This window comes from Artemia sp. Qi Xiang Cuo, chromosome 11 (assembly GCF_049724085.1).
Source record: "Artemia sp. Qi Xiang Cuo chromosome 11, ASM4972408v1, whole genome shotgun sequence".
Lineage (NCBI taxonomy): Eukaryota > Metazoa > Arthropoda > Branchiopoda > Anostraca > Artemiidae > Artemia > Artemia sp. Qi Xiang Cuo.
Genome location: NC_142804.1, coordinates 26906015 through 26932554, shown reverse-complemented (window position 1 = coordinate 26932554; position 26540 = coordinate 26906015). Strand labels below are relative to the sequence as shown.

Here is a 26540-nt window from a genome sequence, read left to right as displayed (position 1 = left end):
ATCTGATTTATCGTCAAAGTGTTAGTCTTTTGCCTTTGGGACAAAAAATTCTTTTTTTTCCAACGATTTATCCAGTCCATGTTTGTAATTTTCAAAGCTATGGTAGGTATTGATGACCTTATCCATGTAAAAATCCAAACCCAATCATCATCGCTATCATTTTCAATTTTTTTTTGCTTCGTTACACCTCGGCTTATCTTTCGTCATTATGAAATACATATCGCCGAACCTATGTTTATTTTTAACAAAGGTATGGTAGGCATTGATGACCTTATCCATGCCAAAATCTAAAACCTAATCATCGTCGCTATAATTTTCAATTTTGCAACGTTTTGATTCTCGCTGTCCAGGTTGATTTTCATTGAGTCGCTGGTCTTCCTTTTCTTTTTGACTCCCTCACTTGTTCGTTGTCGTATGTTTTCTAACTGCGAGTGTCTCTGCTCTTTATTTTTATTTTTAAAACGCTCCAATTGTCGTTTTCGCATGTATTCTAACCGCCTGTGTTTTGCTCTTCATTTTCATTTTTGACACGTTAGTTCAGGTGTTGGTTCCAAAAAATCATCCTTCATGGTAACTGCAACTGCAAATTTTCTGTTTTTGGGCCTTCCAACAGAAACTACATTATATATATAACTGTTGCGTTGAAAACTCAACAATTTTATTTATGCTATGCATAACATCATATAAAAAAACGCTTATATGATGCCACATATGATGTCATAAGAAATGCTTATATGATGTACGAACATAGTACATGACGTCATTCGCAAAAAAACATAATTAAGGCTCTTAACGATTTTTCTCAGACTTCTGACCTATCTAGATCATTTTTTTATGCGAGAATATCCCAAGATGTCAATTTTCCCGAGAAAATATGGAGCCGTTTTCGGAAAAAAATAAACAATTATTACTCACATATAAAGATAGTATGCACACACACATATATATATATATATATATATATATATATATATATATATATATATATATATATATGCATATTAGGACTTATTTTCCCCATTTCATATTGCTCTTTAGGCTTTTCATTATTTTTGCCTCTTTAGAATTAACGTTACTTCTTAAATCCCAAGACTTCTTAATTCCACACAAAGAAAATTATGTGGAATGCATAGTTTTCTCGAACTGTGTTATTGGCAGTAATGTCTTCGGGAAATTAGACATAAGGCATGTAAAAATACTTTCAAACTACATCTCTTTTTTCTAGTCCCCCAAAAACTTACAAGGAAGAGGGATAAATAATTTTTTTTAAGAGCTATAAAATAACTATGCAATTGAGGATATAGAATTTCCAATTAGTAATTACTAGGCTTACTTCTGGACATGTAAAAAAATAAATGGATAAATTGTCACGTCTTTATACAATAAATTAAAGATAGGCGTAGAGTAAAATATCCTTCTGCAAAAAACTATTTTGGAAATTGCTTGGATTAATTAAGAAGTCTATTGATATCCCTCTACCATGCACAGTTCCCATGTCTATATCATCATCGTCGTCGTCCTTAAAAAAAAAAAAAAAAAAAAAAAAAAAACCCTTCATAAACAGTACGAGAATTTTAGTCTGTTAATCATCCACAAGTTGAAACAATATATAACAACTAATTAAATTTTACAAATTTATGATTGTGCTAACCATCCAAGATCTAAAGAACGGTAGTCACTCTCTCCATTCCATCCTTTTCAAAGACAACATACCGTTTCAAGCAATCAAACATACCTGTTTTATTGGTGTTATATTGATCTAGCCTAATCTGGGATGTCCGGCATTTTTCTTATGCCCGAGATACATCATAGTCACATCTATTGATAAAAAAAAGAAAATTTCATGAATGACATGGCATTTTTTTTATTTTAGCGTCACACTTGTATTTGAAAAGCGGAAAATTAAAATTGCAAGAAATTTGCTTAAAGAGTTTGCACCATCGCTAATTTTTGTCCCACTGTTCTCTACTAATACTACGTCTTATTAACTTTCGTCAGATTCCTCTTTTTCGTCAGTGTTCTATTTTTCCATCTTTTCTAGTTTTAAAAAGTATGCCTTAAACCTTGACTCTGATTGGTTAGTCGAGAAATTTAGGCATGAAAGTTGAACAATGTTCAACTCGAGAAAATACGAATGGCGAGCATAACTGGCGATGTAATGGTGCGTAATTTTGGTTTTATCGACATTTGTGACTATGATGTGGATCAGGCATTACTCGTCTCGTTTAAAAAATTCTTTTGATAAAAAGTAGATTCTATTTTATCAAAAAGCTCCATGTTGAATTTTCTTTTTTGTTCTCATAAAATACTTTGAATGAAAAACATGGGAAAATCGCGAAACAGGCGAAAGATTTCTTTAAAGCTCCACTATTAGTGACTTAAGTTAACTTATATGCATAACATATTCATTATTATTCGCGTGCATTCCGATGATTCCATCGCTTTTCAACTTTCTACAAATGGAAAATAAATGAATATCTTCTAGGCAAAATTTTTTCAATTGAAATCGAATTTAGATCCTTATAATCCAGAAATCCGCTGGTAAGAGTTTTGCTCGAGAATTCAAAGCACGTTTGACTTATTGTTACGCGAAAGAACCAAGGCAATTACATATTTCAGCGGCACCCCTCCACTATTTGTCTAATTTTCTCTCTGGTTAGAATTGTTAAGCCAATTGAAAAATCCATAGACATTAAGGCACTACTACTCATGAAGAAGAAGCAGAAAAATCAAAAACAGATGCGAGAAAAATAATGAGCTGCCAGATCATCATAATGAAAAGATGTGATATGTTTCTTATAATTAGTCAAAAACTGTGATGTCTGTGACCTTCGGGAGCATGTCTCTGCCACACACAGAGCCACTCTAACTTTTTGTTTCTGGGAGATCACGAGTGAAGTTTAGCACCTTTTGTTAACTCCCTTTACTACTCTCGAAGCAGAGTGTTTTTGCATAACGTTAATGCACAAAGGAAGGAAGCAATAGACTCAAAATCCCACGAAAATTACACTTATCTTTCCGAGCAGAGGTAACTTCTGAAAAATTTCAATGAACAAACAGTAAATACGGTGTCGTACACTAATTTGTAAGTCATAGCACTAAGAATCAGAGTGAAACCCATGTTTGACATTTGCATATAGTTTCATTTAGAAACACTTAGCACGTCAGAAACAGCACATTACGACCAATAGCCAAAGGACCTAAGATAGGTATATATCACCTTTAGATTGTTTTTGTCGGAAAATGTCATTGCTTCAGTAATTAACACCAAAATTTACAGAATTTTTTTCTGTGGGTGAAGTAACGAAGTGCTTTCAGTTACAAAGTAGAAATCTGCGCAAACACATCATGAATATTACAAATAAATTTCGCCTTGTTTCAGAATACCGCCAACGTTTCTGCTGAAAAAGATTCAACAGAAAAATATCAACGACAATAAAATTTCTGTTATCCTACTTTTGATATTAATTTTGGTCTGGAGTTTAGAAGAAATACTAGTAGTTAGAACAATCAATAACCTATGACGTTATTTAAAGCTTCTGATAAAGACATATGATAACGCATAAAGCTTCCGTATGATAAACGTATGATAAAGCTTCCTTTGTTGGATGTCAGCTAGATTAATTCTAAAACATTTCCTTTAGTTTCCTGGGAAATGCAGTTTTATGTATGAAAAATTATTATTTTCTCAATGATTGCCTACAACAGCTTACCACTGGGCCAATGCATCGTTGTTGCAAAAATGGCTAAGAGACGATCAACATTCGCCTCGCTTGTTCCCAGCATTAATCCTTCCAAAGAGTCAAGGGCATCAGAGCTGACAGATAGTTCAGAGGGTAATTTGGTATTGAAATCCTTCAGTTTAGCTATAATAAAGATATATATTAATCAGGGCTGGAGAGTATTGGCATTTTGGTTACACCATCTCTAGAGTAATTTATTCTTTTCTAGTATTATCCTGCATCTTTAATAAGAAAGAAGTTTAGGCAAGATTGCACGGCTCATCAGTCAATTTATCAAATGCTAATAACTTACAAGAATTCAAATTGTTTTAATCGTTTACTTATGGTAAAGTTAATCTAAATTAATTTTAGGGGTTACCTAAAACAAATTGCAAACTTTTAATTTTTGAATCATCCGAACCATAAAAAAATTCTCTACAACACATAAAAAATCAGCCAAAATCAGTAGAGGTGAAATTGAAGTTTTTTCGTCTTTTCTAGTAAAAAATAACGACTTAAATAAAATTAGCTTGCAATTTTATAAAGTCGGTGATAGTAAATTCTGGTACGTAGATCACGAATATGGACACTGTTCTGCATTCCTTAGCCGTTTGCCCTCCTCCTACACACACACAAGCACGCGCGACATAAAGCGTGCATTAATATACGGTGGATATTTGGTGAAAAATTCAACAAAAATTAGTAAGAGTACAATATATCCTTCATGTTTCAAGGAAGAATTCCTAGTTTGGTTGATTGGTCCTTTCAAAAGTTAAACTACAAAAACTGTTTTAGGTAGGTCATTTTTTTCTGGTACCCTGATTCTGTCCTTTCGACAATGTATTATGATCTTCTTCATTCAGGATTCGAAAAGATAAGATTTATGTTCTTTAGTTTACGTCGTGGCATCTTAAGCAACCTAAGCCAGATTGGAGTGGAACCATGCAATCAGCCATGGTCGGAGACCATCCCGGTAAAGCCAACATTTTTCTTTCTTCTTATGTTCGGTAATGGTGCTCGTCCAAAGTCTGCTCCCATGCATTCATGGCGCATGCAGAGCTGACTTCACGTGCCTCTGGATATCCGGCTAGCCACCGGAGAACTCACTGCACCTAGGGACGGGTAGGCTAGCAACCCTCCTCCTGACCTTACTTGCTACGAAAGGAAATGAATATACAGCCTCGGATGCCCCATCTACTATCCCAATTGGACCCATGCCTGCCCAAAGACGTATCCTTTTGAGCATCGTTGACCAAGGTAGAATTAATTTCACTACTTGGAATGCCCTAACGCTGAACCAGCATGGTTCTAAGCTTCTCTTAGCAAATGAACTAAGAAGATACAAAGTGACGGTCGCAGGAATAACAGAAACTCACCTTACGGGAAGCGGCGAAGAAGATATTGGAGAAGGGCGGTCAGTGCTTTGGTCTGGTGGACCCCAAAGAAGAGGGTGAGTCGGTCTTGTTCACAGCAATTTAGTTCGATAGGACTTATTGTTATTTACGCTTATCTCACTACGTCTATTGAGAATGTTAATCGACGGCATGCACGGGACTATAACTGTTCTTACCTGCTATGGCCCGACAAACGAGGCCTAAGATGAAGATCAAAACGACTTCTATAGCGGTACTGTCCTCCGAGCTCTTTTCCATACCTCCAAACGACTACCTTCTAGTCCTAGGAGATTTCAACGCTAGTGTGGCCAACAGCCCTGGTCTATACGAAGCAGCTGTTGGACACGTGGAAGTTGACGATTTGAAAGATAATGATGAGCGGCTGCTCAATTGCTGCATCACCCACGCTCTATCAGTCACAAATATCTGGTTTGTGAGAAGACATTACGAAGCACACATGGTACAGCAATGATGGCAGGACAAAAAATTGCTTGATTACATCATTGTTCGACAACGTTGGCTTTCGTCTGTCCAGAGCTGCCGCTCATATAGAGGTAGCGAGCTCTGCAATGCCGACCATCGTCTCGTCTCTGCAAGGAAAAAACTCCGGCTGAGGGCCAATAAGAGTAGCTCCTCATCCACTAAGAACACAGACACCTCTCGACTGAAGCAAGATCCCTCGGTTCGCGGCCGGAATATGATTGAAGTCTCTAACCGCTTCGAGGCTATTCAGCTGTGTTCAGAAAGCGAGTCAGCATGGACCAATTTCAAAGACAATGTTCTCAGAGCAGCTACCGAAGTTTTGGGCTCGAAGCCCCGAAAGAAGAAAGAGTGGATTAACAACCAGACGTTTGAAATAATTGAGCAGAGACGACGAGCGAGATTACGAGGAAATATGACACTCTACAGACGGCTCAACAAACAAAGCAGCTCCTTGCTTCATAAGGACAAGAAAGACTTAATCGCGGGTAAAGCCACTGAGCTCAAGCAAGCTGCCCAAAAGAAAGACATAGGCACAACATTCAAGATCCTGCACGAGCTGACTGGCCAACATGCCATGAAATCCATAAGCCTGAAAGCAGTGAATGGAGAAACTATATACGATCAGTCTCAATGTGTTGGTCTCTGGGGAGAAACACTTTAATAAGCTGCTAAACTCAGATCCACCCGACTGCATTGACCCAGATCTTGTTGCCGCTTCTGCAGAAGCTACCCCTGCCCACGACGACGCCAAATTTTCTCCTGATGGGATTAAAATCAGCCGTGAGGAAAATGAAAAAAAATAAAGCAGCTGACACCTGTGGCATTGCTCTAGAGATACTTAATACGGGCAGCCCTGAAATAATACTTTGGCGGAAGATAGTGTGCAGCATAATCTGGCTCACTGAAGCTATACCGTCAGACTGGAAGAAAGGAATCATCATGACAGTGTTTAAGCGCAAGGGCAGTAAGACGAATTGCAGCAACTATCGTGGTATTACCCTACTCTCTGTTCCTGGAAAGCTATTTGCAATGCTCCTGTTGAAACGTACAATAAGTTTCCTACATGCTTTGCGTCACCCCGAACAAGACGGATGCATGCCAGGAAGATCGACAACTGAACAGATTCATACAATCAGACGGGTCATTGAGAAGACACTGGAATTCAATAAGAAAGCTTACATAGCTTTCATTGACTTTCGTTCTGCCTTTGACACTGTTGACAGGCAGTCCCTTTGGCTAATCCTGAAAGCTGCGGGCCTACCAGCAAAGGTAGTCAGCCTTTTTAAAGAACCCTACAGCAGCACAGAAAGCGCCGTCCTTGTTAACGGGAAGATTTCTTCTTCCTTTCCGATCAAAAATGGTGTACGGCAAGGATGCGCTGCTGCACCTGCGCTGTTTAACTGCGTCATCGACCACATTTTGAACGAGACACACCGTGTCCACTCTTTTCGCATAAGTTATATCGGTAGGACTTTGTCTGATGTTGATTATGCCGACGATGTAGCCGGCTTTAGCAAAAGTCTCGACTAACTTAAGTCTGCACTCGAGACTCTCTCCTCTCCTGCCTCCGGAGTTGGGCTGCAAATCAACTGGAGAAAAACGAAGATCATGCCCATAGAAAGGCCGCATCGGCATCACCCTTAACCGTTCCCATCAACGGTCATGCTGTTGACGTGGTAAGGCAGTTCACTTATCTCGGATCAATTATATCATCAAATGGTACAATTGAAACCAAAATCTCAGCCGGATGAGTCAAGGTAAATTCTGTATTTGAATAGCTCCAGAGAGCAGTCTTGCACAGATCGAATATCAGTCACCGTACACAAACCAATATCTACAACGCCACAGTCTCAAGCATCATGCTGTACTCTTCTGAGACATGGCCGATAACTCAGACACAGCTAAGAAAGATCGATGTCATAAAAACTAGACACCTGCGTCGAATTGAAGGCCTCAAATGGTATGACCAGATCCGTAATAATAAGATCCTGAGGACCTTCAAGTTAGCGAACCTCTCCACCCAAATAGAAGATCGTTTTCTAATATTGTATGGTCGCTATATCCGCCTCCTACCAGCAACCCTTGCAAAGATCATATTGGAAGTTAATCCCGCGATTGTCTCGAAATATCCTCGAAGAAAGATATGCACCAGATGTGCTGATGCTATAAATCGATGCTTCTTTAACTCCACCATCGACCCAAATTAGGCCCAATCTTTAGTCCTGGGCACGGCTGCTTGGAGAAGACTGACAGCACGGTCAACCAGTTCTCTCTACGCTGGTGATCCTGCTGAGTAAGAGCGTTAAGTCAAGTAAGTCAAGTCTATGTTCGATCTTCCTTCAAGCTACGAGATTTGTACCCTTTCTACACTGACATTCATTGCCCATCAGGCCGAACGGTACGGATTTACTCCGGTCGTAACCTTTGACCAGCTGTTGTGATGGAAGTCCATGAAGATTATTGCTGCAGAAGGACCTGGAAGTAGCGTTACAAAAGTATTGGTTAGACTAGAGGATTCCACACCCTCTGAGTTTTGTCAGTGCCATTAGATCTTTTATGGGTGGGTCTGGACTGAAAGAAATTTTTGAATTGATGTACGCTCTAAGTGATAAGACTAATCCTTGAACACTGCGAGCCCATACCATTGTATGGCAGCATTTCACTTTATTCTGATAAAAGAACTGGTAGACGAGGATTCAGGTGCAGAACTTCAATTGAATACAGAACTTGCATTGAATACGGTTGAGCCTAGTGAAGTCAAAGATCTATATGAGAAAGTAATGGGTAGACAAGCTTCTCTTGATCAATCTCCCAGTCTTCAAGTCTCATAAGGGTCAAAGCTTCTCTTTCGGCTTTTAAATCAGAACGAAGTCACAGGACTTGAACAGGAAAGCTGTGGATCCAGTACATGGACATGGTTGCAATTCTTCTAAATTTCCTCATAGCTGAGCGTACAGGTCAATGGAAACTTCATTTGTATTTTCGACGCAACATTTTTAAATTGGGTGTTGTTTTCTTAGACCACACTGCCCTTCTAAGACGAACAAATAAACTTTCAAATGGGGATAAATCCATTTATTTAGACAGTCAAAAAACAAGCTCAAAAGTCCAGATATTTCGATCACATATACAGCGACCGTCTTCAATAGAAATACTAAAATAATAAAATTGAAACTAGCATATTTATATGCAACAAAATAAATAACTTTTCGGGTCATTCACAAAATAATGAACTTCTGGATTATTCACTAGATTATTTTCAGAGAGAGTTCTTTGACAAAGTTCATAAAGAAGAAAATTTACATCAAGAACTTTGATTGAAATTTGTTAATGATTTGGTCATAGAACAAGAATTGATGAGAAGTCTGAAAACGGCAACCGGATTGACTAGAAATTAAGGAATGACGGAAATACAGAGAATTCAGTGGGTAACGGGACGTCCAGCATGTACTCACGCTAAGCTTCTGATGCAAGACATGACAGATGTTTCGTATCACACAAGCGACCAGCATAAACAGTCTGGTCTTTCAAGGCAGCAGAGGGACTGCAAAGTCACACAAATAGTTATTGACTTTGTCGAGCCGTCGTCTCCTTTCGGTGGTGATCCGCTATCACTTTGAAGCCTTACTACTGGCATGACTGCAGCAGAAAACTTGAACGCAGACAAAGCAGTAGAAGTCGGGAAGAAGATTCTTGACGGAATGGTAGGGATATCTAGTATTTTTTCAAACGGAAGGATCAGGCAGTCCTTATGACGGCAAAGAAAAAAATGGGGGAGAAATTCACCGTTTAGACCTTTCATTGCTGTTTCAGCGTCTTATAATTGTATCTAAAGGACTGAATATGGACGGGGAATCTTCATTTAAATATGAGATTTGCTCCTATCCTGCGTCACTTTTTGACGATTCTGGCACGTTCCGAAATCCAAATAAACCAGAGCTGGCAAAAGATATCAAGCGACATTCATAAATTGATACTATTTAGGACAGGCTTAGTCTGACTTGGACCTACGTCTTAGACGAGGGCGCTTTGCTTCACAGGATTCCCTTATACCAATACTTGAACCACGTTTCGGCCAAATGTCTAGACGCCATTATTGTCTTTGATGGCTACGACATCGCTGCTTCGGCAAAAGATGTGACTCATCTTAAGTAAAACCGTGTCACTGGACGGGAAGTACTGTTTAGCCCAGAAATGAGACTGACCCACCAAAAAAGAGGAATTTCGTTCGTGCAAAAAGAATAAAGCCCGTTTCATCAATGTACTTTCTGATTATTTACGAGGCAAAGGTCGGAGAACCATCCAAGCTAAAGCTGATACTTATTGTTCTTACAGTGGTTGAGTGTTCGAAGACTTGGGATACTGTAGTTACCGATGACGATACTGACTTGCTGGTGTTGTTACTTTGTCATTGTAGTCCTGAGCACCACAAGGTCTACCTGCACGGTGAGCCTAAAACAACCACTTCAGGTGCAACTTGGGACATTGAAGCCAAAGAAGATTTGGGACTGAAACTTGCAAACTGCTTCCTTTTGCTCACGTAATTCTTGGGTGCGACACAACTTCCCGTCTACATGGACTTGGCAAAGGGATTGCACTTAAACGACTGAGCGACAAGGAAGAGTTTATGGAAAATACTTCAACTTTTTCTCGAACTGATGCTTCGAAAGAAAAGATTAAAGTAGTTAGAGAGGCTGCACTTTCTATATTGTACGGTGAAAAATCTACTGACAATCTTATCGACACCGAGTCTTTCAGCAGAAAGTAGCAACGTCTACAACTGTCGTCCATCCCCTAGATCTACCTCCTACTTCAGCAGCTTTGAAACTTTACTTTTTCCGTACCTATCTTCAAGTACATAATTGGATTGGGTTTCAGAGCACTGCGCGGCACCAAAGAAAATTCTCACCGTCGTGAAGTGTGGTTGTAAGGGATCCTGTGATAGTGACCTGTGAAGCTGTCATCGAAATGACAACGAATGCAATATTGCTTGCAAATCTTGCAAGGAAATAGTTCCTCTAATGATCAGGCTCAAACCGAAGACGAAGAAGGCATGCGAATAATTAAATAAATATGACGAATCTCTAATCCTTTTGCAATTTCATATTACCTGTATTTTTAAAATCAATAATTTACCTAGTTGTCAGAAGTTGCTTATTGGATTCCAAATATTTGGGATGGTCAAGTTTATTGTGGAGAATGGGGTAAATTAACGTGGAAACGACTTCTTCTCTGTATTAGCAGTCCAATTTTTTCTGTATGGATTCAACTTCGCGTAATATTGTTTTCAGACCTATACCGACGCTTGATTTATGGGCGGGAGGGGGAGGGGGACTGAAAATGAGCGTTCAAAACAAAAACAAAAGAAATATTCGTGATCTAGGTGCGCAAAATAATAATGGGAGCAATACACACATCTCATTACTTCTTGTTCCCACTCCGTTATAAAACTCCTACTCAGATATTCCTTATTGATGACTCCCACTCCGTAGTTCTGCTTGTAACTAATAGTACAAATTCTCTGCTCTACAGTCCCTCCCTACTTGGAATGCTAGTAAGATTTAAAAAAAGGCCCTAAGTTTAAAAGTTTAACTCAGAGTATGACTCAGATCGCAGGACCACCATATACATTTGCTATGAATGACTCATCGAATGAATGAATTATCCTGGCTCTCTGTTTTCTGTTAAGTTTAGATTCCAGTTGTTATTTAGCAACCGTTCTACTACTACTACTAACATCTCACCACACCACCAAGCCCCCTGAGGCCAACAAAGCGACGTAGGCTCCTCCTCCATCCCAATATATTCAAAGCCTCCCTTTTTACACCTGCCCACGAAGTTCCAATTTCCTTTAAATCTTTTTTTATGACGTCCACCAACCCCCGACGAGGACGACCTGCTTTCCGTTTAGCCCTAGACGGTTGGCCAGAAAGGACATTCTTAGGCAATCTCTCATCCTTCGTCCGCGCAACGTGCCCTAGCCATTTCAACCTTTCTTTCATAATAACCCTAGAGAGCGGTACTGAACCCACTTTTTCCTACAGCCTACTGTTTGAAATACAGTCAGTCACCCGGGTACTAAGAACAATCCTTAAGCAATTTCTCTGGAAAACATCTAGCAAATCTTCATCCGCTTTTCGGAGCGCCCATGCCTCAGAGTCATATTTGACCACTGTCATCACTGTAGCTTCTAATATTCTAATCTTAGTTTGCAGACTTATCTTCCTATTCTCCCAAACTTTTTTTAACTGTAAAAAAAACAAAAAAAAACACCCTGACCATTGGCTATTCTACTTTTAACATCTTCGCTGCTCCCACCCCCTTTACTAATAATACTACCAAGGTAAGTGAAACTGCCCACCTGATCAATATTTTCAATACCCAACTTTCATCTTCACTTGTTCCTAGCCTTAGTGACTTAGTCTTCTTAAAATTAATTTTCAAACCTATTCTAGCACCCTGAACTCGCAAAATCTCTAAAAGTTCATTCATTTTGCTCACACTTTCATCTACGATCCTTAAATCGTCAGCATAATCTAAGTCCAGGAGACTTTTTCCTTCCCATTTTACTCCGTGGGCTCCCATTGCCTTTCCTGTGCTCCTTAAGACAAAGTCCATAAAAATAAGCCATATAAAGGGGGATAGAACACAACCCTGCTTAACTCCTGATTTAATGCAAAACCAGCTGGAAAAGAAAGACACCACGCTGATACAGTTTTGATTTGAATCCAATAATATCAGAAAAAAAAATAAAATCAAATTAACTCTTAAATAAGCAAGGTTGTCAGAATTCAATTACTTTTGCTAGAAATACTAGTTTAATAGCTCATTTAGATATGAAACAGTAATGTGAAAAGGGGTTGAATGGTCTATTTTATCTTTTCAAACAAACTTAGCTTAATATAGCATAAGAAAAATAGCAAGAGATAATATTATACTAGTTGATTACGGAAAATCTTATGAAAACTGGTACAGGTAGAATCATACCATATCTGCAAAAAGGGAAAAGATGGCAAAAAAAATCCACTGAAACTGATGGAAAATAAACAAATTAAACTGCAGTAAATATAAAAAATTTCTTTCTTTTCAAAAACCATTTGCCTTTTAGTATTAAAGGAGAATTTAAATTTTCGGTTTTTTTCACAGCTATTACACCTTGTTTTTTTTCATAATTGCTTTTCTACGTTATTCCTTAGAAAGACGACTATGTTGGTAGTGTCCAAGCAACAAGTAAGATTTTCAAAAAAATCAATAAAAAAACTTTCTCATACATAGCAATCTTGCAATCAAAATTCTGCTACTATAAATCTTTCTAGTGGCAATTACGTTACACTGACCATTTTAATTCGCTTATTTAGATTTAAGTTATAAAAGCAATCTGTTCTTCCTTGTTCAAACAATACGATTAATATGAAGGAGACCAAATAAACAAGAGGGAAAGAAAATCGAAGAACGTATAACATTCTTGCGATCATATCTCGTATAAATACATATTCCCAGAATGATATATACCAGATTAACATACACTCACAGGTTTACAGAGAAACTGGAGATAATACTTAATCAGTAAAAAAGAATATTTTTTTTCTCATGTCGTTTCAAAATCCCCATAGATTTTTCATAAAATATTAGCATTTCTTAAATGCGTTTAAAATGATATTCAAGTCTGCAGCTTTTATCGAACCCCCCCCCCCCTCACTATCATTTTTTTTAGGAACGATATTATCTGCAAAGGAATATACGTTTGAAAATGGACACTTTGGAAATTTATTCAAAAGATAATAATCCAGTTTCATGTTCCATAGCTCCCAAGTCTTTCTACGTCCACCAAGATGATTTTAATTCAAAAATCAAAGGATGTATGATAGACTTTCTATCAACAGGTGAAGTTACATCATTTTTATACAATTCTGAAAAAGAGTTATGCCAGCTTTGCCTCTCACTGAGACTATCAGTCTTGGCTTTACTCCAATTAGCCATGGCTCTCAAGTCTTTCATCACTTGCACCAAGTCGATAATCATTTAAACTTACCTACGATTCCCTTGATATTTGCTTGTTCGATGCGAACAGGATTTGTTTGAGGGAAGTATTTAGATGCAGAAGTAGTTGTAGCAGCACTTCCAGATGGAACATAGCGACCAGCACCTGTCCAAGAAAGAAAAATGAGTTGATACCTAACTGTACAATTCAGATTATTCTGATAAATCAAAGCGTATACAAGGAGAGGCTCTATTTTGAGATGAAAATTGGAGATTTTAGACCAACTAGGATTTTAGGAAAAATATAATCTTCAACCAAAAGCTTTCCTCATCTTAGAGCTCAATCTTCTGACCGGGCCACAAAATTAACTCCATATTGTCCCCACTCAAGGGATCTATTATTAGAAACAAAAAAAGTTCACCCTCATCCCTCCCTTTTACTAAGTGCGTGTTTTAATCGTGACTTTCTGTTCTTGTTTGTATTTACTCAAAATGGATTTGGTTTTTCCTTCACTTTTTTTAAGATGTGTTCGATTCTTCTGCAAATTGTGGAAAAATTCCTTCAAATCACAAAAGAAAAACTTAAGGAGAAATGAGCAACATAAAAAATGATTAATCGGTTCTTTAGCAGGTCTCTTGGCTACCAAAAAGCTCACTTTGCAGGCTTTCGCCTCTACGACACCTCACGCCTTCAGTCACACTAAATGGACTTCACTTGGGTCCAATGTGCTTGGGATTTTGACCCTTACAAGTAGCCTTCGATTTGATCGTGTGGCGCTCGGGAACTGGCGCTCGCCAATGAGAGCTCGCAAGATTTTTGCGGACCTTTTTCGCATCCCTTTGGCTCATTACGGTTGGTACCTCTGGTCATCAGTATTTGACATAAACCTCGCTTCACTCTGGCCTCCTTTACATACATCCGAACAAAAGTTTCATACAACTGATACAGAAATTTTACTTCGAAAAAGTCAAAAGACACCTGAGACACTTAATTTTTTGAAACTAAGCAAAGTATATTTTTAAACACTTTTCTCTGCATTTAGTGAAATTTTTTGGTATTTTCAGCGAAGATCTTGCTTGATTTTTTTTTAGATTTCTGAAATAAATTAATTCCCTATAGGGTTTTAAAATGATGTGCGCTATATAGGTATTGCAATATACTTGCGATGACTTTCCATGCGAAGTAAAAGGTGCAGTTTTGGAGGAATATCTCCTAAATAGTATCCCTAATTCGGACTGTAATTTATTTGTGATAACTCTCCATGCAATGAGATATTCTGTAAAGTGAGGAGGTTGGGGAGATTTTTTTCCGATTTTACCAGCCAATTACTTTTGTGATTTCAAAATAGTTTGCACTGTATTTTTGATGTCTTTCTACATGATGAAAACTTTGTTTACAGTATGGTGCTAGTCAAAGAACTGAATTTTATTCTAACAATATGTCACCTTGTTGCGGCTTTTCACAACCTGCGGCTTTAGTTTACCCTGACCTTTGCACCTCGCAAGTGGGCCACCAGTCACTCGATGTTTCTCTGTTACTTTGTCAAGCAAAAAGACGACGATTTCACTGGTTTTTGGCCCCTTTGCTACACTCCCTCTGCCTTTACCAGCTCTCTCCACTCACTTAGCTTTTAATTATAACCACAACTTAGGTTATAACAGCAAAAAATTATTCGTCTCATTCAGGAGCATTCAGCAAATTCTAATAAAATCACCATTACTACACAGACCTGATCATTATTGTGTTAGGGGTTTTCTAGCTTCTGGTACTTAAAAACCATTATATAAGAGTGGGGTTAAATTAACAGTTGTTTACCCAGGAGTCTCAAACCATGTTGGTTTAAAGTCTTCCGCAGAACCGCAAATTAAACAGAGAAAAGGAATAGCTTTTTGAATCGGGAAGGAACGATATTGCCTAAGCTCGAAAATATCGATAAAGGTGGTTGATCGTCCCAGTATGGAGGCACTTTTTGTCACCTTCAGTAACGGACATAAATCATTTCTCTCATGCTTGAGACGTTGGCCTTAGTGCGGATCCTCTGATAATTAATTTTAAAGAAAAATTAGTGTGTGTATGACAGCCGTATAAATACAGCGCGGTAGATCAATTATTTATTTATTATTAGTAATATTATATTATAGTATATATTATACATTATATGTAGTATAACATTATGTAGTAATATTAGCAAATTTTTTAGGTTATAGGTGAAGGTTAGTAGTCCTTAAGTGATGTTCTTATTTTTCATTCTTATTCCACTGAAAAATACATTCTAAAAAATTATCCAATATAAGGTATACTGATTCAAAGAGCAGTGAGCAACCCTATGAGAAACAGGAACATAATACAGAGTACGCCAAAAAGAGTCAACACAATGATTACCTGTATGTACAGTCAACTTACCAGTAAATGGATCTACGTAAGAGCTGCTGGAGCTAGATTGACGTTTCGTAGCATTCCAATTGCTGTTTTTAATAATAAAATTAGCTACTTCATCCAAAAAATTTTGGCTTAGTTCATTGTCATTTAAGAATTTCTGAGCTGCCATATAGGGATCGTCTCCCTCATTGAATGGAAGTTGAATAGGGGGAAGGCCTTCTTGTACATCTACATCAAACACATAGTCGTAGCGCTGGAAAACAAATAGTCATAACTGCAACAATCATAGTTAATATGATATTTGATCACACCTTTTGGTTGCAGTAACCCAAAAGACTTAATGTTATATGAAATAGATTTTACAGAAGAGTGGAAAAACCGACAAATGATTTTCACTTTTTTCTACTTTTATTAAGGACATATTGTTTTAAAACAGAATACCGAGGGGCAGGGCCGTATCCAAGTTTTTTGTTCAGGGGGGTTTTTATTAATTTTTGACTTTTTTCTTGGGGGAGGGGGGGGGGGTTACTAAATTTTGACTCAGTTTTCGACTAATTTTACTGATTTTTACCTAGGTTTTACTAATTTTCGACTTATTTTCGAGTCGGTCAAAAATTTCGGGGGGGGGGTCAAACCGGGTAACCCCCCCCCCCCTGGATACGGCCTTGCTGAGGGGTTAGGTTCTAGATCCTAGTCTGCATACGTTACAGTCGTATTTTACTAGGTTGCATCTGATACTGCTGCCGTGGAAACAGAAGTTTCAAATTCCGCCTCTGAATCGGCATGCAGCCGCATTACAGCTGAGTCTTTTCTGAAGACATGCTGGTGCGGCGACCCCTATCTCTCTCCCATTTTTTTAAGTACATCTGGCATTGAAGAGTCTTAAAACAGGGATTTCCTGTTTTAAAAAGACGGAATATTTAGCGAATATCAAATTATTCAATCAATTGCAGTGGTGAAACGACACTGCTTCATGTCCATCTTTTTACTTCGTTTATATTTTCAAGCCGATCCCCCTCTATCGAGCCAAAGAATCTTTGGAACACCATAACTCATTTTTGGAAAAAGGTCAAATGGGGCCGTTTCAATTTGGCTATGGCACTATGCTGACGGCGTCCTCAACAAAGGATAGGAATTTAACCCCCTTGGGCAAAACGCAAAATGATACTCAGTCAAGAGGCATTCAATAAATAGCTAATTAGTTTCACAGCTGTTACGCGTTCTTTGTTTAATTCAGAGTATGCCTAAACAAACACGCAAATCCAATCGCATACTTTCGAATAAAGTAAAATTTCTAACTACAAAAAATTATTGAAGGCCATTCAATAAAAAAAAACACAAAAAACATACGATCCTACTTTTCTAGATAGTAAATGTCATCTAGACACATTTCAAGAAGCTAAATGTTGAACTTGCTAATGATAAATGCTAAAGCACTTGCTAGAGTATTTACGGCTATGTAATCATAAGAATTAAAGACTAAAAATTCGGCTGAAATTGAGCCAAAAGGTTTAGGCTACCTGGTATGCCCGACTCTTACTTGAGGTTCACATATATCTTCACGCTTGAGTAATTTTTCTTTGTCACGGTAATTTAGTGGCCAACTTAAACAATTTGGTTACTTAATAAGCATTTATCACGATATAAAATTCAGATTTTGACGGGCAACTGTATAATGTTTCAGCCCAACAACAAAAGCCGTATAGTTTAATGTTTGGGTTCCTTCTAATCAATAGAAGCGGCCATGAAAGAAATCATGTATGAAGGAGAAAAAGAGGATTTATTTAGAGGAGGGGGAGTGTAAAACACAAAAAATTTGCTTAATTTCTGTTACGTGTATTAATTTTTTCATTTTCATTGATATTTCATGCATTTTTTAGAAATGGTAACACCAAAAAAAAAAAAAAAAAAAAATGTTTTCAAAAAAAGATTGAAGATTAAATTATCGCGTTTTCAGTACAAAAAATACCTGGATTACAATAAGTTTACTACTGTAGGTCATCTGGAGAAAGTTAGAAATCCATGACTCGATCTTCCTGAGGTTGCACGATTCATAAAATACGCGAAACAACGGAAAAACCTTTCCTGTTACCTGAGAAAACAGGGTATTATAGAAATCTCCCTTACCCCATACACAATTCCTCAGCTCTTGTCTTCTCAAAGAAAAACCAAACGGGAAACATGTTTCAGGCTGTCTGGATTTTACAGCAAATCCTCCCACTCGCCCCAATCAGTACAGATGAAAACAAATCTATTCTGTGTTGCTTAGGTTTGTGCATATTCAAGACAAAGGGAACACCCGGTAAAGTAGTTTGGATTAAACTTAGCAGGCGAAATTCACTGAAATTAATGGTTGCATCTTTTTTTCTTAAATAAACAAAGTAAAAGAATACAGGGGAGAAAATTCAAAAGAAAATTTTTTGTTCGGTTTAATGTTAATTCAGTGACGCTTATTTTAGAAATATCATCGTCAAATGGGCGTCAACAAAACTATTTGGCATCCAAGAGCAAAAAAGGTAGTTTTTTAAAAATTAATCCTTATTTTTTTTAGGAATTTAAGCTCCTACTTTTGTGACTGTATGAGGTTAATGGTCACAAGGTGAAACCTCAAAAAAATTTGACCATTAACTTGGCCAGACTCGGTTCTCAAAGGCTCAATTCGTAACGTTATATTTCATAAGAGAAAATGGGTTACATATGGAGCCTTGTGGTGTGGGATAGTTATAGTCACCTCTAACTGAATACTTAATGTAGCTAAAGCTTATGCTCTTTTTTTTAAAGCCGTCTGAAACAAATTTACTACACAGACTAGAATTATAAATCGAAAATCCACGCTTTTGTTCACTAGCCCTTTTTTCTAAGAGAAAAATTGTACTAGCACAAGAGTGCATGAGAGATAGCTATTTGTGGATGCCATAGCACAATTTGGGACCATCTTCACATAGGTTTATCCTGGTTAAACTATCCGTGTATTTATTTGACCGAAGATTAAAGATACGTAAAACTTTGCAACAAAACAAGCTAAAAGATGAGTGCTTCACCAAATTTTCCTATTTGACACAACTGTACTGTGAATTATATTACTAAAAAAGGGAAATGTATAATATCAGAAAGTGTTGAGGTGTACAGTGAAGGATGATTCCTTTTACATTTTTTTTCGCGAAGAAAGGCTCAAACAACTAACCCAAACTTGGATATAAATGTCTAGGAACATTTGAAACAAATGTCTAAGTAAACTTATGCAAGGTAAATAAAATTTTCACAAATTTGGACTAAGTTTATTCCTGAAAATTTCACTCACCTGCCTCAGCTACTTTCTTTACAATGTCAAAGAAACCTTATCTTTAAACTGATTGTTTAAGTCACTATTTTATGAAGATATCCCATTTTTCCATTTTATCGATTGTAGAGCATATGTGCTGCCTAAGTAAAGAGCGCTGTGGGCATAATTTATAATTTATTTTTATTTGCTTTTTTTCGTAGACCAGTGCACTTCGTATCGAAGGAGTTGTCATAGAAACTTCGAGAAGGACTCATTCGATTAGAAATTGAAAGGGCTAGTACCCTTTTTAATAGTCGAAAGTGATTGGAGGGCAACTACCCCCCCCCCCACGCCCATTATTTCCCTTGACACATCCAATCAAAATTTTGAGATAGCCATTTAGTTCAACGTAGTTCAAAGGTCCAGAAATTATGTCTTTGAGGATGACAAACCCCCCGTAGCCCTCAGGTTAAGGGTTGTTGTTATGCCCTGGGGGCATATAAGGTTATTATAGAAAGGGTGGTCATATAAACTTCGGAGGAAGCTCAATGTATTGGTAATCAGAAGCTCTAGTGCCCTTTTTAAGATTCAAAGTGATCAGAGGGTGGCTACCCCCCCCCCCCCACACACAGACACATACACCTCGTGTTTTCCCTTAATGCATCCGGTAGAAATTTTAAGATAGCCATCTGTCCAAAAACAGTCCAAAGATCATAGCAAGGGCTTTGGGGTTGACAAAATCCCACCGAGTCTGGGGGAAAGGGTTGTAAGTTATGCCCCAGTAGAATATAAGGTTTTTATGGAAGGGGTGGTCGTGGAACTTTAGAAGTCTCATTTGATTGGAAATGTATAGTTCTAGTTCCCTTCTAAGAATTAAACATAATAGAGAGCAACTAGTCCCCTCCCCCTCCCTGACATCCTCTTTTCCCGAAACGCATTCAACTGAAATTGTGAGACAGCCATTTTGTTACCAATAGTCCAAAAACCATATAACATTGTCTTTAGGGTAGACACAATCTCTCAGAGCTCATGGACAAGGGTTGTAAGTTATGCCCAGGGGCATGTAAAGTTGTTATGGAACGGGTATCGTATAAACTTTGGATCGGATGGAGCTCATTTGATTGGAAGTCGGAAGTTTTAGTGCCCTTTTTAAGAGTCAAAAGTGGATGGAGGGCAATCAGTCCCCCCACGTCTCATTCCCCAAAACACATCTGATCAAAATTTTAAGGGAGCTAATTTGTTCAGCATTGTTGAAAGGTCCAGGAATGATGTCTTTGGGGATGTCAACCTCCTCACAGTCCTCAGGACAAAGACTGCGAGTTAGGTAATTCGTCCATAGTTCATATATAGTATATGTTTTTGAGAAAAGTAGGCACGCTTGAATTTTTCTGTTCAAAAAGAGAAAAAACGTTTAGGTGGAGCCTTTCAGAGAATGTTGAGGGGAGTGTTGAACTAAATCAAAACACGTTAGGCCTATGTGTACACGGATTGTCAAAAGGGTGTAACACAGGAATAACTGAGTATATTTATATGGAAAACTCAGGAAATGATAAGGGAGATGGTCAAAAAGGTAATATTTGCATGCTACCAATGCTACTACAACTACCACCACTACTGCTACCCAACTATTCCATCTACAATATTAAGAGGAAATTCGAACTACATCAAAAGACGCTATGTGCATGCACATTGTAGATGGAGTGTACTTCAACAATTGAGTTGGATAATAAATTGGGATTTTCGGAGACTAGTACGAGGGGAATACCATCTAACCAAAAGATAATGTTCAAACATAAATGCTAAAACTACTGTTGCTGCTACATTTACTGCTACTACTTCTATTGCAAATACTTGTAAGGCTAAGAGCATTGAGATGAAAATTTCAAGAAGCATATGAACATACAGGTTATCAAAAGGACATATGAGCAATGTCATAGCAATGGCTAATTGCAATAAGTTGAAACTTCCCGGACTTGATGAGGGGAATGTTCTACTGACCAAAAGGCAACATGTTAATACTACTGCTGCTAGTAGTAGAACCGCTATTCAATACTACTACTAGTAATATCCATACTACTACTTTGACTACTAGTACAACTGTGCCTAAGGGTGTGAAGGTGAAATTATCAAGAAATTTTAAGGGGAGAAGGTGGACTGAAGCACAACACGCCGTCTTTATACAGGTTGTCAAAAGGGTGTAACAGCAATATCTTAGGAACAGTTTGGTGTGTGAAGTTTAAACTAACAAGGCTTGTTGTGAGGGATATTGAACAGAACACAAGAAAATATTTGCATCCTAATGCTACTGCATCTACTCATACTACTACTACTGTTACTGTTACTAGTACTTCTATTACTACTACTGCCAATAAAGCTTAGACTACTACTATGTACTACTACTACTACTATTACTGCTATTAAAACTCAGGGTATTAAGGCGAAAAATTTGGGATATATAAAAACTGTATGAAACTAATTCGAAACAAACCATGTCCCCACAGGTTGTCAAGTGGACGCATCAGAAATGCTTTAGGAATGGTTGATGGTATTAAGCTGAAACTTTCAGCGTGTGTTGAAGGGAATGTTGAAGAAACCAAAGGTGCTAAGGACATACTGATATTAATACTGCTACAACTATTTAATACTGCTATGCTATTAATATCGTAAATATCATTCAAACTTGTAAAAGAGCTAATTCAATTCAAAATTAGAAGTTCTGGTGCCCTTTTAAGAGTAAAAAGAGATTAGAAGGCAAGCAACCCTTCTCACAAGCCCATTCATTTTCCAAACGCATCCAGTCAAAATTTTTATACAGCCATTTTGTTGACCATAGTAGAACGGTTCAGCAATTATGTCCTTAGGGATATTGGGCATGTCCACCCCCACAATTATGCAATTACACCATTATGCTTTAAAACTGAACGTTGCTTTAAACTAAATGAAAAGGCATTGTGTTTATGGTTGGAAATAAGAAACCTCAGCAATATATCGAGAACGACTAGAGGTATTAAGTCGAAACTTTCAAGGCTACAACTATTACTACTTCTACTCTTACAATTTAAATAAATAAAAAGAGTGTAAGTGTATCCAGATTGTCAAAGAGCATAGATAAAATATTTTGGGGATGATGTTAAGTTTTATTTTTTAGGTCAACTTAAGGAGTTATAAAATTAAATTAGAAGATACTGTTTGCGTCAGGATTAAAAATTGTTGAAAAGGTTTCTCCAACATACAATTAGCAACCGAAACTATGGATTCTTATAGAAAAAACGAAAAGATCTAAAAAATAAAAAATATGAAAAAGACTGTGTCAATAAAAAACGAACAAAATATAATTTAAAAATTTTTTTCCACAAAACAAGCTTTTCGAAGAAAAGTGAAGAGCTCCACTAAGCCAAAAATGAGCAGAAATAGAGTCAAATAATATTCCAAGCGTAAAACTAACACATATCATTATCAATAACTAAATGGAACTCAAAACGAATATAAATTACAATAAACAGCCGAGTCAAACTAAAACCGAGCATAAATTAATATGATTAAGGCTGAAACCCCATGCCTTGTCAAGACCAGAACATAACTTGCGTTTTACTGAAAACAAAATACGTTCTAAATGTTTTCGCTTTTTTTTACTGTCATAAATAAAAAATGATCAAAACTTTAGAGTATATGTCAATTAAACTGACAATCTGCGGTCATTTGTTTGTTTCTTTTTTCAGTAAAGCGCAAGTTATGTTCTGGTCTTGAGAAGGCATGGGGGTTATAAGCCCTGCTCATGTTAATTTTTGCTCGTTTTGAGTTTGACTCGGCTATTTCTTGTAATTTCTGTTCATTTTGAGTTTCATTTACTTACTGATAGTGATGTGTGGTAGTTTTACACTTGGATGATTACTTGACTCTATTTCTGCTCATTTTTGGCTTAATCGAGCTCTTTACTTTTCTTTGAAAAACTTGTTTTGTGGAAAGTTTTTTTTTTTAATTAATAACAATAACAAGACTATAATAAGCAGTATCAGAAGCAAAAAAAAAAATAATAAATAAAAAATGAAATGAAAGAAGGAAAATAAAACAAAGGAAATCTTACTTTCCCCATATATTCTTTGCCGCTTGAAGATTGTTTGTTTTTATCATTGACTCCAACAACATTCCCAATTTTTTCCCATTCTTGTTTTGACGCCGACCAGGAGTAACAAATTCTTTCGTTGTTTTCATTAATAATTTTAAACTGACCATCTTTCGTTCCGGGTTCTAAAAGTGAATCTGGGCCAGGTAAGCTGAAAATAAGAAATTATATCAGCTTCTATAGTTTCACAATGCTGCTGAACGTTTTCACTGATACAGAAAAAATATCTCCCTCACAACAGATGAAGCAAAACACAGAACAGTTCATATAAGAAATTCTGTTCAATCCATTCAACGAAAACTGAAAATCCAAAAAAAAAGAATTGAGCAAAAACACAAAAAAAGACTAGTTTTTAGTAAATTCCGACGTGGAAACACCTTTCAAACTAATTTCAGCCATTCCTAGCTCTACGAAATAGAACTAGAACATTCCTAAAAAATATACACCTAGGCCTCCTGTACTAAAGCATATGACTTTAACTGATCCCGTGTATTTTATCTCTCGAGTATTAAATTTACCTATTACTTCCGACCCGTCTTCCTCCCTAATATACTATTATATTAAGACTAAAAATAATTTCCTTTTCAATTTAAATATTTTATCATATCAAATTTCAATTTCATATCGGCCAGTGTACTATATTGATTATAAACACTATACGTTAATCGTATTGAATCAGACCGTCCTCGTTCCCCTTTAAAATATTAATACCATTTATTATGAACAGACTTTGGTTAAAGGGCTTATTTCCTTGGCTATTTAGTCAAATTTTTAAAACACTTTAAAAGTAAATTACTTGAGTCGAACACTGGAAACAACTCGTGCTTAAAATTTTGACTGCTTTTCTTAAATTTATCTTAAATATGGGTTTGCCCATGAGCCTTGGACGATCATTTTTGTTTAATTCTCATCATGCTAATTCCCATCACAAATGCAACAAAATCAGTCTTATTTGAGGGATTTAGCATCCTCTGTATAAACTAGATTGATTGACATAGGTAATCCTCAAGTGCTTGCATTTGGCAATTCCTTAACTATCTTGAAGATAATTCTTTGTATCAAATAATTATCTTTCCAACTACACATAGGGAAGGTCAGAAACCCTACTTTACCCTGTTTTTACCACTTATGATTTATTTATTACAAATATTTTCCCACTAGGTCTGTCTGGTGTTACTGACCATAGTAATTTTAGGTTGAATTCCTGAAAAAAAAAACATTTGCAAGACATGTGTATACACAGTATAGTCTAACCCATTGAGACTTAGCATTAAGTGATTGTTCTTTGACCTGCTTTACTCTTGATTTTCTTCCTTAGCCTCCTTGATCTTGTTTATTCGGCTTAATATTTCTTTCTATTATATCTTCGAGATCATTGTCCATTATTATGAAGGTTCTTGCATCCGAAGCCTCCTCTCCGTATAAGTAGATTATCAATTTTTAGTAAATGACTGTCTTCTAATAAAAAAAATATCTACCTTTTAAAAAAAAGATGAGTCTATGAGGTTGGAATGATGAATTTTCAACTTCCCAACAGCTTGTGCCTAGAGAGCCATCTTGACCATTCTATCTTGCAAAGTCATCTTTCTTAGCATAATCCAAAACTCTTCAGCGTTGCTTTTTTTTGTATGCAAAGATTAAGAGGGAGCCGTGAGCCCGTGATGCCTTTCCTTATTTTTTGAGTTAACGATTGCTTCCTTATATTCAATTATCTAATCGTGGTAAGCAAACTTTTAATATGGTGCTGCGATCAATACAGACGGTTCTGGAAGATCATGATTTATGATCCTACCTAACGAAAGCAAGGGCACATCCCAACTATCCCAAATAAAATCACAGATTTGAGGAAATTATCAGCCATGAACGAGGGCTTTTTTCCTGATTTCAAACCAAAAACTGCAGAATCATAGATCAATATTTGGCTCTCAACGAGACTAATCAACACACTTTTTGCAGTGGTTTGTCATTACTAATGACATTTGGGTTCAACATTATACGCCAAGATCAAAGAACAACATTCGAAAGAACTGACAGGGAAGGAAAACGGGTTTTAAATGGAAAAGCAGTGTGGTCTAAGAAATTATTTATGACAGGGAAGGAGAAACTGATGTCAAAAATAGGGAGAACCAGCAAAAAACGTTTACTGTAAAGACTGAAGAAATAACCCACGAGCAAGATAGATGAGTACCATTACCACAAGTGCGTAATTTAAGAGGATATTTTGTAAAGAAATAATAAGAATTTAATGCCATTGCTTTGCTTCTTCTTTGATACCCTACGGTCTCTCATGTTCTGTTTTACAGGAAAACAGTGAAAAAGTTCCCGTAGTTTCTCGCAGGTGGACGCATCTGAGGTTATTACGATTTCCCTATACTTTCCTATTTATTCATATAATCCACCTGTATTTTACCTTTTACATATTCACTTCATATTCACCCTCCCCCCTCCGCCCTAGACATGCCTGAATCAGTCTCTCGAATGAAAACACAGATAGCACGGGGTAACTTTACAGACTTGGGGAGCAGGTCAGTAGCAAAAGAAACGGTAACTCCGGAAGCACACCTTATGACAGCTAACATCTGGGTTTGATCAGACCCAGAATCTTTTGCAACACATAGGTGAACAAGAGCTCAAATAGCCAAAAACTACAAATTTTAGAACTAATATTCTAAAATAGTCAAAATATGTTCTATTATACATCCATTTAAGCTGCTACTAAATGAATTTGAGAGTTAGACAACAGTTTTGTATTTTTCTAACTTCTGCAACAAAATTTCTTCCTACTTTTGTTTGAAATTTTACTAATCATAGGCAGCGCAATCGCGCTGCCTAAGTAAAGAACGATGTTGGCACAATGTATGATTTATTTATTTTTTATTTTATTTTTTTTGGGGGGGGGGGGTTAGACCACGGCACTTCTTATCGAAGTAGTGGTCGTAGAAACTTCGAAAAGGGCTCATTCGATTAAAAATTGGAGTGGCTAGTGCTCTTTTTAATAGTCGAAAGTGATTCGAAGGCCATTAACACCCCTTCCACGCCCACCATTTTCCAAAACACAACCAATAAAAATTTTAAGATAGTCATTTTGTTCAACTTAGTTGATTTCCAGATAGAAATTGTGTTTCTGAGGAGGATACTCTCCCACAGCCCTCAGGGCAAGGGTTGTAAGTTACGCCCTGGGGGCATATAAGGTTCT

At 37.1% G+C, this 26540-nt stretch overlaps 1 protein-coding gene across 1 annotated transcript in view; it reads right to left on the bottom strand.

The window, feature by feature from the left end:
* LOC148946821 (uncharacterized) overlaps nucleotides 1-26540 on the bottom strand; it is a 65056-nt gene that overhangs the window by 2118 nt on the left and 36398 nt on the right. The window contains exons 8-11 of the mRNA XM_089096436.1: nucleotides 23306-23495; nucleotides 15984-16212; nucleotides 13632-13745; nucleotides 3714-3866 (exon numbers count right to left, since the gene is read on the bottom strand). Of these exons, the coding sequence (XP_088952562.1) occupies nucleotides 3714-3866; nucleotides 13632-13745; nucleotides 15984-16212; nucleotides 23306-23495 (686 nt within the window). The remainder of the gene's footprint in view (nucleotides 1-3713; nucleotides 3867-13631; nucleotides 13746-15983; nucleotides 16213-23305; nucleotides 23496-26540) is intronic.